The sequence below is a fragment of the Lytechinus variegatus genome, chromosome 14, assembly GCF_018143015.1.
Source record: "Lytechinus variegatus isolate NC3 chromosome 14, Lvar_3.0, whole genome shotgun sequence".
Taxonomy (NCBI): Eukaryota; Metazoa; Echinodermata; class Echinoidea; order Temnopleuroida; family Toxopneustidae; genus Lytechinus; species Lytechinus variegatus.
Genome location: NC_054753.1, coordinates 2598518 through 2612934, shown reverse-complemented (window position 1 = coordinate 2612934; position 14417 = coordinate 2598518). Strand labels below are relative to the sequence as shown.

General features: G+C 33.9%; 1 protein-coding gene across 1 annotated transcript in view; it reads left to right on the top strand.

The window, feature by feature from the left end:
- LOC121427853 overlaps window positions 1–4520 on the top strand; it is a 45738-nt gene extending 41218 nt beyond the window's left edge. Inside the window, exons 4-7 of the mRNA XM_041624426.1 lie at window positions 703–815; window positions 1744–1924; window positions 2290–2385; window positions 2714–4520. Of these exons, the coding sequence (XP_041480360.1) occupies window positions 703–815; window positions 1744–1924; window positions 2290–2385; window positions 2714–2877 (554 nt within the window). The 3' untranslated portion in view covers window positions 2878–4520. The remainder of the gene's footprint in view (window positions 1–702; window positions 816–1743; window positions 1925–2289; window positions 2386–2713) is intronic.
- The last annotated feature ends 9897 nt before the right edge of the window (window positions 4521–14417 follow it).

Genomic DNA, 14417 nt, shown 5'->3' with positions numbered 1-14417 from the left:
ATAATGATCTGTGGTTACCATGGTTACCATGGTAACACGATGTGTCTTTAATCCATGATATGATTATGCAGTCTGCAATTACATTTTTCCCAGTTGGTTCATATCCCCGTGATCATGGGAATACTGAAGAGGAAAAATGGAAGAAGTGCTGACAGTGACAGATCGTATCAATGTTTACGACCATAATATTTTTTATCATGTATTCTTTTTCTTCTTCTTCCCTCTTTCTTCTTCTCGTATGTACTTCCATCTTCCTTTCTTTTCCTTCATTCCTTCCTTCTTTTCTTCCTTCCTTCCTAACTTTCTCTTGCTTGCTTCCTTCCTTTCTTGCTTCCTTCCTTCCTTTCCTTCTTTCTTTCTTTCTTTCTTTCTTATTTTCTTTTTCGATTTTTCTTCCTTCATTTATAATAATGATTGAATGATATAGGTAAATTTACCCAGGGAAGCCTTTCTCTTATTTTTTTTTCTTTCTCTCCCTTCCTCTTTTTCTTTACTTTTCCTTTCGGTCTTTTTTTCGGTTTAAGTCTGAAATTATATATCTTTTAAAGCGATCATGACTAGTTTCTGATATTTAACAGATTTTTCTTGATATCAAATTTTACTAATAAGTATATTCCATTTTGAAGTAGGACCTACAATCTTGTTGCAGGTAATGAAAAACTATTGATCTATGACTTTTTTATTTTCGTCTTCATCGTTTAGCTGATGAATTGGAGCTGACAGTGAACCCCACCCCCTCCCCCGTAGCCGATGGGATCAACCTCACTCCATCGGGACCATCGCCGGTACAGACAACACAGCAACATCCAACACAGGTAGAAAACCACTCACATGACTGTGACATGGCCTCTGACACAGCATCATTTTCAGGGGCGGACCCAACACTGTCTGATTGGGCAAGGGATGGGGAGGGGGGCGGTGTAAAAGAAAAATCCATCCACACTTTTCTCCGACCGAATGTCATTAAGCATGAAGAAATGATGATTTTATTCTTCACTTTTTATACATTCATAACTGAAAACGCGACATTCTTACCAAATTTTGCCGCCTTGAAAGAGATGCTTATTTCACTTTTCAAATGCGAGTACGAAACGCGACCTTAAATTCCTAATATACCGACACGAGAAAAAAAACATTGAAGGATTGATTGTATGAATTTGTGATTAGGATAAACATATTACAATAAAAATTAAAAAAAGGCCTTTCCAGATAAGTCAAAAAGTTATTCAGGAGGGATATAATGTAAACCTACATAATTATCTCACTTATAGCGCTTGCGGTTATAATTCCATTCAGATCTGGATTCCGAGTATTCTGACCTCTTCTTGTTGCCTGTAATAATTTTCTACAAGTAGTGATATTTTTGTATGGGAAAGGATAGATATATTGGCCCGTATTCTGAAGTCAGGTTTAACTCACACCATGGTCTAACTCTGTGCTAAAATTATGGAAAGCCAAAAGTGTCAACATTTTTAACTAAGTTGTATGTTTCTTATGTTTGCTGTGCTCTTTCCTGATTCATCGATGGTGAAGACAATCATCTTTCTATACTTCCTAGACAGTTATGAATGATTTGAGAGCCAAATGAGCTGAAATATGGTATCTCTACTGTCAGTGATTTATGTAACGATTGCCTATCCACACTTTAAACCACAACTTTAAACCCAGGATTAATTTAAACCCGACTTCAGTATACGGGCCATTGTCACCGAGTAAGCTTTACCTTTATTTCAATCTACCCAGACTGAAGCAGAGACAAACAAAAAGGACAAGAAGAAGAAGAAAGAGAGATTGGCTGAAAACACCGAGTTATCAAGAACAGAGAAGAGGATACAGAGACTTGAACGTAAGATGCGAAAACTGGGGCACAACAGGAAAAACGCAACGAGAATCCCGTGTGAAGATCACGAGAATTGTCAAGAAGGTTTGTCAGAACTTTTAGGTTATGGAGAAATAACTATAACACATGTTAGCATAATGGAATAAAATGTGTTTCCAGTCAATGAAGGACAAGATAATTACTTTATGATAAAAAATAAAATTCAGGGTTTTATTTTTACAACACACCACAGACTCTGGTGATGCGGGACCTTGCAGATCAGATTTTGTAAGTAAAAATCATCGACCGTAACAGTCAGACTATGTATTTCTAAGCCAATTAAAGCCAAGGGGGGGGAGAGATATTAAAAGATTTGATGAAAAGTCTCCTACATTATATACATGCATGTGTATCCACTGGTTTGACTGTAAACAACCGTTAGATAATATCACCCTTTTTATCTTTATCAGGTCAATGCTGTCTCTTAAGACGAGGGAATAAAGTATGCCATATTGTCAACAAACCCGAGGGACACCATTGCGTACATCCATGCATGTGCAGTCAAGGTGAGATTGTGTCGCCATTCTTATTCTTCTCTAATATTGTTAGAAAGCATGCTGCAAGGTTAAAGGGAGAGAAATCGGAATTTTTCAAAGAAAAGGGTAATTGATATTAAGAAAAGAAGAACAAGATGAGAATTCAGGTTTCTATAGCAGTGTTCCATTTTTCCATGGTTACTTAAAGCAGGTATAGAAGATTGTATTTCATTTTTATTCACAATATTTTCATTTATTGAGTCAGATATACAAAAAAATACAAATGAAAAGAATACAAAGTAATGAAAATTACACGATAATGATATATTTAATTTGCATTCAAATTTACTTTCCCCAGGTCTGACTTGCCTTGGAAAGAATCAGAAGCAGAAGTCTTTAAGCAAAGGTCATTGTCGACGTGTTGATATAGCTGAAACAGCCGTAGAGGGCGGTGTTACCGACAATCGCGCTCCTGCTACAGTAAATGAAGGACGGACACGTAACATGCCCAATGTTGGTTAAAAATGTAATTAATGTGTACACTGGTTGGATAGAATATTTCCAACCGGGGGCGGATCCAGGATTTTCCAAGGGAGGGAGGGGGTACATTTTCTTAAGGAAAATTTAACAAACAAGCAAGAAAAAAAGGTTTTCACCTATAAATCAAGGTAATTTCGTAAAGGTAGAATTTGACAAGCAAAAAAGAAAAAAAGGTCCTCCCGTGTGTACAAAAGAAATATCGGCTGTTACTTTCAAAAGTGGGAGGGGCTCACTTGTGTAAGAACGGCATATTTACATTAAAAAATGATTACGACTTTGGTGACCGTGTGATGCTAATTGATATTATGTATATAGTAATATAAACCACCCAAATGGTGAGGTTGCATCAATTCGCTAATTTACCTCACTTCAAATAGGCTACCGTAAAAATATGAGAAAAACGTAAAAAATATAATAATCAGTTTAAAAAACTCAAGGGAACATGAAATTTACATCAAGTTACACTTAAAATGTTAATCATTTTAATCACCATGACTAAATTCAATTATGCAAAACAAACAAAAGCTTTGTACATTTGTAAAAAGAAAATATATATATCGCTTCTGACAATCGGGCTTCTTTTTAAATACTGTCTAAATCTGCGCAAAACTGTGATAGGCTGTCATTTTTGTAATATTTATATGCACATTGGTTTGTTGTATTGCAAAAGTATTACATGAATAGTAAACGCACAGTGAAGTGTAACAAGAATTGACGTCGCAAGCCTTTCTGGTAGACAAAATTATACTTCTTTCCTAAGGATTAGTCTATTTCTTTTAAAATTCTTCATGTTGATAGTTAAAAAGTATTTATTGTTTGGCCTGATTTTGGCAGGGTACCCTTTTTTTAATATCAGGACAATTGCTCTGCTAATTAATAATAAGTAAATATCTTGTACAATGTTATTATGTTGCAGTGCAATACGAAAAAAAATGTTTGATCATTCCGTATTTACATTATTACTAATCTACTATCATTATTCTGTTGTGAAATGTTTTTAAAAGAAAGCAATTCAAAAGTGTAAAAAAGCAATATTCTTGATCAAATTACGGAATTTAAGAATATAGACGAAGATTAACAAAAAAAGTGAAAAAAATTGCTAAGTAAATTACAACTATTAGGTTTAGAATACAGTAAACATGCTAAATTAATATTACTTTTTTTTGTTCTCGTTAAGTTAAAATACTTTATTTCAGAGATGATAGCTGTAGAATTAGCAAAATATTTAAAGATAGGCCTAATTTTGTATATTAAAATACATTGATATTCTTTAGGCTTTAGACTTCAATATGTTATAATATTATGATGTTTAAAATTAATGTAAATATATTGTTAAAGGCTAACAAAATTGCAAAAAGTGTTTTGTATTGGTAGCACAGTAATTTTTCATGGTAGATTGCAAATTATTCTAGCACAGTTTTGTTTTGATCAAAATCGAAAAAAAAATACATTTTATGTGTGTGTGTTTATATTCGGTTTGTGAATGAATTGTATTGCTAATATTCTGTCTGAAAACCTTCAAAATGATTTGAGTCTTGATTGCCATTGATAGTACACTGTAAAAACTGTGGTGTTAAAACTGACACCAATTGGTGTTAATAGAGGACCACACCCTGAGGTGTTAAAATAACACCCTAGAGATTGAACATAACACCAAAGAGTGTAAATATAACAACCATAGGTGTTGTAATAACACCTATAGGTGTAAAACTTACACCACCAATTTAACACCGGTGTAAAATAACTGGTGTGGTCCTCTATGTACACCGGTTAACACCACAGCTTTTGCTGTGTAGGTAGGTAGAGTCTATGAATGGGAATATATTGCAAATTGCTTGCAAAGTGCAGCTCTATCTTATTGTGTTTTTATCAGATAATGAGAATGATTCACTCAAGGTCTGAACATCCGACTTCAAACAAAGGTACACTCTAAAAACAGGTTTACCCAATGTTGGGTAAAATGTGAACATGCTTGTTGGTTGGGTAAAAAGATACCCAATATTCTGTAAATGTTACGCACTGTTGTGTTGAAATAGCCCAATATTGGGTAAAAACCTCGCAAACATGCATGTTCCCTTTTACCCAATATTGGGTAGATTTTACTCAGTGCATATTCTGTAAATTGTACGCAATGTTGCGTGGAAATAGCCCAATATTGGGTAAAAATACCTAGCAAACATGCTTGTTCCCTTTTTACTCAGTGTTTTAGAGTGTAACAAGCTATTCTAGGGGTGTTAAATTTGACTCAGAAAGGCGCAATAGCTGCTTGGGAGTCACCTCTGTTCGTAGTCAAATAGACTTGTTGTCCAACAGGGGCCGCGGAACGTGGGGGGGGGGGGGGCTGACCATGCTAAAATCACAATCATAATGGTCATTTTTACGTTTTTGTACACGGTTTTGGACAAAAAAAGTGGGGGGGGGGCTGAAGCCCACCAGCCCCCAGATTCCGCAGCCCCTGTCCAAGTTGATTTGAGAGTCAAAAGTTAATTTGACTCAGTATTAAGAAACTTTCAGCAGATGCCACACCTTAATCACTTAATTTCATATTTCATAATAGAAGAATTGAGACCCAAGATGGTATTGTTCTGAGTCGGATTTGACACCGTGGAAATAAGAGGGTTTTTTACTAAATAAAATATATCAGTTTTCTGATGCAAAGTATCGAAAAGCGTAGTCACTGATGAAGGACACGGAATTAAAGTTGAACTATTTCAAATTTAAAGTCTGTTTTTTGTGAAATTTAGCAGTTTTTAGTGACGGTCTTTTGGGGCATGAAATGAAGCAGGTAGTTTTTTTCACATCGTAAGAAGTGTGATCTTTGCATTTGATATTACGACTTACCATCTCCGCTTCTGTAAGGTAACTATTACTAATGAAAAGCGACCAAAATCAAACTAAGCATGCACAGCTTAGAAGATGTAAATTAATTTCATTAATCATGTTAATGGTATGTAATCGCAAGTAACCAATAGATAGTTTATAGTTATCATTGAATTTGATCTTTGTAATGATTTTGATTTATAAATTTCTGAGTAACTTGTTTCGTTTTGTTGTATATGTATACGTATCCATCTTATTATTTAATGTTACCACGATACAAATCACTCAAACATGCTTTATCGTAGCCCACACAACCTGGTAACGAAAAAAATAACAAAAAATCATTTTCTGTAGAACTTTCGTCGTTCACATAGGTGTAAAATGATTTAGAACACACAGATGCATAATTTTGGGGAAAAGGAAACATGTTTGATGGTACATCGTATCGTGATTTTGGCGCGATTCAATTCAAATCGTTTCACACACTTATTTATGGCTAGATATCAGGGGGGCGTTTCATCAACATTTTTGTCCGACAAGATGTCAGATCTGACATTTTTCCTTGATTTTGATTGGCTGAGAAGCACTGTAACTATGGTAACTGTCGGATAAAAGTGGACTTGTCGGATAAAACGTCCGACAGCTATTTTGAAGCATGTTTGCCAATTTGAGGATCCCCATAGAAAGTACAACAACTGACCATGAAATGCTCCCCAGATATCATTGAACATCGCGTCACGTCTGTTTCATCAACAACGTTAATATATCAATTGAAGAGGGTTTGTAAATCAAACCGCTCAGTATATCTGTATGTTTTTCAAGTATTTTATCGGGCCTTGTCAGTTTATTCAACTCATTAGGATTGAGCTGTTTTGTTTATCCGTATTCAATAGAGTTTGTTGTTTTGTATGGTTGTGTTTGAATTTGTATTCAACAAGACACATTGTACACACAGATTTCTGGTTGATGTTTTGACCGTTCTTTTGGTTTGTTTTGTTTCCAGAATTTTAACTGCGATGACTTGTTACAATTTGTAACCAAATATGAGTTTTGTATTGTAACGAGTACTGAGATGTTGTTTAAACCTCATCTCCCTTTTTATATGGTGTGTGCGGGGGGGGGGGGAGGGTGGGGTGGGGTTAAGAGTTTTTCGATATCGTCTCTCGATGGAACTGGCGTACATATAGAGGGGCTTCAGGCCATGGGAAAAAAATCACAACCAAGATAAAAAGGAGAAAATGAAGCAAAGGAAAAATTTACAAAAAAGATGAAATATGACATTATTTGATTATTTTTAAAATATGATGTAAAAATCAATAACATTTCTATTTAATCAAAACGGTCGAAAATTTTTGCTCTCTCATTTGCAGCTTTTTATGAATTTTATCTTATCTTTATAAGCAGTACGCCCCCTAAAACTTTTAGACCCGCCAAACCGCTGACCCCCCCCCCTCAAAGTAAAAAAAAAGCCATCACGGAAATTATTGCGTCAGTATTACTTTTATGTGATTGGTGACATCACAAGGAACAACTATCAACTTGGTGACAAATTTCTAATGGTCATCTTGACCATGTCAGGGGTCAAAATGGGGTCAATATGGGTATTTCTTTTGGAATTGACCCGATTGTGTCGAGTCATATATCAAATTGTTTGTCTTGTTATACTGAACAAGAAAGTGTACACAATCACATCCCTGTGACCTCCCGTTTTTTTAAGGAAGTTATGAAAATTGTTCCTTGTGATGTCACCTATCGCATAAAAGTGAAAAATCAGACTTAGCCAATTCATGGAAGTAGATGACATATGCTGCCTGACTGTATGTAGTTATTGAAATGCGGGCAAAATGAAAGGAACACTGACAAGCTCTTCAAGAAAATGTCAACGCAGTGAAAAGGGTGGTAAACGAAGCTGAAAAGCCATTACAATTTATGCAATTGCTTATGATAATATAATGAATAATCAATAAAATAGATTTCAAACAAATGGGGGAAACTCACTAGGTCGTATTCTTAAGTCAGGTTTAAAGTAGACCATGGTCTAACTCTTGTGCTAAAATTATGGGGAGCCAAAATCTAAAAAATGTCTGCTTATATTGTATATTTTTTTATTTTCTTTAAGTTTGCTTTTATGATGAAGAAAATATTTCAGTTATCATTCCGAGAGTATTATAAAATGATTTGATTGTCATAAGTTAATAAAATGAACATGCACTACTAGAGATTTATGCAACAGTTGATTCTCCATAGTCAAACTGCAACTTTAAACCAGGGTTTAATTTAAACCCCCCGGCCTGTATTCTGAAGTCAGGTTTAACTTAGACTCAGGTTTAAAGTTGTGCTTAAGTATGGGAAGCCAAATGTAACACTTTTTTTAAATTAAGTTGTACCTTTCTTCTGTTTACTGTGCTCTTTCCTGATTCATCGATGGTGAAGACAATAATCTATATATACTTACTAGACAATTATGAATGATTTGAGAGCCAAATGAGCTGAAATATGATATCTCTACCATTAGTGATTTATATAACAATTGACTGTCCATACTTAAACCACAACTTTAAACCTGAGTTTAAGTTGAACCCGACTTCAGAATACGGGCCCCCGTGTTCAGAATCAGGCCAAAGTCTCACTTGAACTTGCTTATACAAATTTGTTTCAATTATCATCCTATTGGTCAGATCAAATTCCTTGTGAAATGCCCCCTGCTTGCAATTAAACCATTATCATTCATAATTCCAAGCTCCTTTACACACAGAAATAAGCAATCAAGATCACCACATAAGTAATTTCAATCCTACAAAGAGGAATTATCTGAATTTATTGTCAAAACCAAAATGACTCATTGCAAATAAATAGAACATTCCTTCTATAATATATATATCAAAATTGTGGCGTATCCACAGTGGCAGTTTGTATCAAATAAATAATTCAGAGAAAAACAACACAGATTCATTGATAATTATCATTGATTATTTTAAAGAATGACTTAAAATGACTCATTTGGCTTGCATCACACTGTTAACAATGTTGGATTAAAATAACAACAGGTTGATTTTCTATATTCCATTAATATTGAGCATAAGGCCTTGTTTGCCTAATTGGTTTCAGATTTGTTTGGGTGCTGCTTTCTATGCAAAGAGCTATGTCAGCCAGAGTTGAGGGAAAGTGTAAAGTGATGTATGAGGCAGACAGGGAAGGGGGCTTCCATAGATGCCCCTAGATGGGGACACACAATTTTATTTGATGTTTTGCATAAAAATAAGTGCTGTAACTGGTAACAAAGGCCAAAAAACCATTACATTTCATCCCATTCTTGATTCTCCATAATTTTAGAAGCAATTTGTTTCATCTTCTAATTTCGGACTCCTTCCCCTCCAACACATATGAGAGGTTACACATCCACCCATTCCCCATCAGAAGCTGACATAACTTTTAGTGTCCCGAACTTCAATTAGTTGTTATACTCTACTCAGATGCATAAGGACTTTACTTCCAAATAGAACAATTATTAAGGATCCGTCTTGTTCCAATGAATCATTTTCTCTGACTTCTTGAAATCTCACCCACGACATCAAGCGAACAACCGCTATCCAATAATTTCTAACGCCACTCAATTTTTTCTCTTCGTACAATCTTAAAGAGATGGTTTAACGTAATGTGTGCAACTATGTATATGTGAGAAAAATGCAAATATTCACATTGAATACCACCGTAATATATATGAACATGTAGACTTTGTAAACATTACATAACAGTATATCGACAGCGACACTTCCATTCATCTTCAATGTAACCCAACATAAATCTAAGAACAAATTGATCTTACGACGTATGATCATACAACATATATTTATCATTATATGAGCTATTGATTTAAAGGCCATCGCACACCTTACGACTGTTAGCGATCCGATTTTGGAACAAACCGCATTTTGCTCATTTTCTGAAAATATGAATGGAACATATCAATTTATTTTTTAGGTTAAAATTAATTGAAAGAATACTAATATAACCATTTTGAAAAATTGCAAGCCTTTACTTTGGATTAAAGACCGAATTAGTTTCAAATCGTAGCCAATCGTACGACTGCTATGACATCATTACGACTAGACCTTTCTGTGGTGGGCTGTTGGTTCAGTAAACATATATATAGAATGAAAGAATCTCAAAATGACATATAGTTTGTAATCAAATAATTCATAATCCACTTGACATCTTTTAGCAGAGTTCACCATTTACATTCAATGTTAATGGGACATCCATAAGCCTGTAAAAAGTCCACTTTCAATGTTCATATTTCTCCCTTCATGTTTCGTCATGAATACATCTTTTAAATGTTTGAGTCATCAGTTTGCAATATTCATGGGTATGGAATTCATACTTCAATAAACATTGTATTCAAGCAGGACAATACGTCAGCTACAATGACAAAATAATAATACTAATAATGATAATAATAAAGCGTTTCCAACATGGCAAGGCAAAGGAAAAAAGATGGAAAAAAAATCATCAACTTGAATCAAATTGTCATAGCTTGACAGATTATTGAATATTTATTCCAATAATATTACTGTTGATTAAACGTCTCATTTATATTATGAAAATACTAGTTTATAAAAGCACTTATAAGGAAAAACATCTGTCATTTCAGTATAATTCTTCCTGTATCTGAATCACACAAAATTAATGGACTACACCTAGTAGTAAGTATATGAACTATAAAATTATGATAAAAAGCTATTCCATGGAAACATGGAAAAGAAGAAAAAGGGCTGGCTGGATACAAGATAGATTTTCTTTCTTGTCTGTGTGTTTAAAGACACCTGTCGGACATGAAAAACATATTTTACATTGCCGCAATTTCGAGGAAGAGCTATTTTTCACGGAAATTTAGATCTGACTTGAAAGGATTGTCTTTTTATACCAATATCGTTATACAACATCATTAACTATTCATATCATTTTTTTTTCTTCATAGTAAGTCTACATTCTATAGCACTTTCCTTTCCATGTCTTATACTATTATCATAATCATTAATTCTCAAAAACATTATTCTTATCATAATATCATTACATTTATCATTATTATTATCAATACCATACAGCCATGTTATATCATTACTATTGCAACTTTCATCTACATTAACACTATAAACTAAGTATCTGTGAACCCATTTCTGATGCTATTGCTATCGTTGCTTTATTATAGAATTAATTTTGATATAACATACATCATTTCAAGCTTAATACAAAAAGTAAGGTCCTACTTATTCAACATGACAGAAATCGAGGTCCTGAGCAAAAACAGAACTAGAACGACTTATCTCTACGAGCCAGGAGTAAATTGCTGACACAGGCATGATCAATAAATGGGTTCACTTTATTTTCAACGAAGAAATATCCTCAGTGAGAATGGAGCCGTCTTATCACTTAAGTGGGCATGGGCATAAATGTAGCACATTCAGAAGTCATTGTTTGTATGACTAAAGACAAGAATAAGGACTTCATATTTGGTATTAAATTGCAACATCATATTCTTGCCAACAAAGAGAGAGAAGGAAAAAGCAACAAAACAAAAGAGAATAACAAAAACAATCTTTAGTGCCATTAAACAAACTAACAAGTATAAAAACTTCATATCTCAAAAAAAAAATGAGGCCAGCTTGGAAAAAGCTCTATTTCAGAATTATGACATGAATTGAAACATCGTTCTGCCTGAAGAGTTCTCCTCATGAATAAGATGTTTATTTTCAGACAATTATGAAGTTGCCAATATGGCCATATTTCTATAAAAAAAACTTTTTCTAAGCTGCTCTTAAAAATTGAATTTTGAAATAGAAGGTTTTAACACCCGACAGGAAAAATTTCAAAATTCAGAAAGAACTAGCTGCCTATGGAGTGGCTAAAACATTAGTCCACATTTTTTTATATAGAAAACTTTTAAACTATTTGGTACGAGCCTATTTCTATAACAAATATAATACTGATGAGAGTATTTATTTAAATGTATAATCTCTTGGACCAATATACAACACATCATGTACAGAAGAACTGTCTTAACATATATACATTCAGCTGAAAAATGAAATTATCTTTTACATGAATTATCAAATTATGACCTTTATAAGGCTAGCAAAGATTAAGTATAAGAAAATCCTTACATCATATACAATAATAATTGATTTCATTCTTCAATTCTTTTTAAATTTCCTTATCAAAAATTAATATAAATACTCTAACTGAAAAATTCCTTCTAACAAGAATTCTGCTTGTTTTCAATGAAATTACCTCTTTCTATTCTGAGCTAAAGTTGTATTAAAGAACAAGAAATTGAAATACGGCAACATTACATCATCGAAATAGAACTTTTTACAGGTGGTTTGTAACGAATGCGTTCCTTCGAAGTGAGAGCATCACCATTGTTTACAATTCAGAAATTCATACCCATTTATCAGACCTGGATGTATTGTACAATTAATCAACACAAACTCTGCAATTTGATTTTCTTTGCATATTAACATGTTTGTTATCTGTCCTATATACGATTCTAACATGAATACATGAAAAGACAGCCCCCACTCTAAAAAAAGAAAGAATAGAAATGATACATAGTGGTGCAATAGCAAGAAAAAGGGTTAATGCGACAGTTACAAGCAAGTTGTAGATTAACTACACGGACAAATAACTATTCAAACTTGCAAACCAATAACATTGCGGGGGAGTGTTTCATCAATATTTTTATGCGACAAGTTGTAAGATTTGACATCTTTCCTTGATTCTGATTGGCTGAGATGCACTGTTCCTATGGTAACTGTTGTATAAACTGGTACTTGTCGGATAAAATGTCTGACAGGTCCTTTCATGAAACGCCCCCAGGAGTCAGAAGCTTTTATGATGCGTATTTCAGGAACTGAGCGACTACATGTAGTAAGAAAAGACTAATCACTCAAACCCGGGTGAACAAGCCATCCACCGGGACTTTAGGAACTTGATTTGAATTTCTTATGTTAACCGTTGTTCCCCGCTTGAATCCTCTACCTGAGAGTTAGTGACCAATCAGCTGAGGTCTCATTCTTATCAATCAACCCCGATGATCCGGACCATAGAAGCGAACTTACAAGGCCCATGTCCTCATCACCCATTATCAGGCTTTGACATGCTTACAAATAATTAATCGCAAGCAGTGAAATTCTGGTTCCAAAACAATCTCGCATTCACCCGGGTTTTGCCAGCTCCCTTCTTTCACCGCTAGTCTCGTTTCAGCCACTACTTGATGAACAATAAAGTCAACTCACAAGGCCTTGTCAAAAGACTATGATTACAAGAGCACAAACAGCTAAACAAAACTAAACGAAGCTATTGGCTCTAGGACCCATTTCAATAGCATTTAACACAATGTACAATCAGAAGACAAGTGGAACTGACTTTGTGCAACTCGACCCTGAACCTCAACAGTGAATACAAACAAGTCATCCTAAAATATTGTTTTCCAATGCTCGACAACTTAAAACAAAACCTTTAGATATCATGTACAAGGTAAAACAAAACAAAGCGCAACAAAAATTAGACAAAATGCATTGCTGTCAAATGTGACGGTCTTTGGATGAAGATTTGGACGTATACATGAATCTGATAGAACATATCTCTAGTACATTACGTATTTGATAAATCACATGGAAATTACAAAAAATACAATTGATCACCCTTCTTAACACTCGATCAACGAGTTCAATCGTGGTAAACTCAATAAAAACAAATATATATTCAATTCATAACACACAACAGAAGTAAATTAATTAGATGAGATCTATTGTGCTGTATAGTAAATTGTAAATCTTATAGTAAAATGGCTTGCAGTGTAAGTGCGGTTCTCATTTCTACAATTTTTATGAATACAATTCCTCCCCAGACCTTTAAAAACATCTGGAGTATACATTCATGTTCAGAAGCCTTCCAAAAAAATTATTTTGTATATTCAGTAAACCATCACAATAATAATAAATCAAAATAAATATTTTTTAATGCAAGCATTGATCTACTACTGCACAGCATAGTACTCATTTAGTATTAAACAAATCAGATAAAAAAAGAAGTAGCAAAACTGTAGTCAAAGCGCTTACAAAAAAAGAAAGTCTACTTAAATACAAAAAAATGGCACACATATAATAGGCAATATAGAGAAAAAAACTTATAAATAGTATTCCAAAAGCTTTTTACACACATTTTACACAAATGCATGTACAGTGCAGATATATATAACTGCAGATATTTTACATGAATACCTTTGGTAAAATCAAATCCACTCAAAACTTGAATATATGTTTAGCATAAGCTTGGCACTTCAAATTATTCTGCAGGGATATATATATACATGTATATTGAGTATCACCTTGGGGGAAAAATACAACAGAAAACACATTTGCATAGGCATAGCAAGGAAAAAAGAGAACATAATGAAAGAGCTCGTGCGGAAAAGAGTAATAGACGTAGTAGCAGAAGTAGATGCACTTTCTAACCAGATTGATCATTGAAGGTTTATTATAATATATTATTAAATGCAGTAATCATATAGGCTCTTCTCCCTTCATAAACTAACAAACACTGCTTCATAGATGATGCCTGCAATCAACCGTAATGACAGTTAATTTTTATATGATTCTGACACACTTATACTAAGGTGGGTGCTTCATAAACTTGTTTGT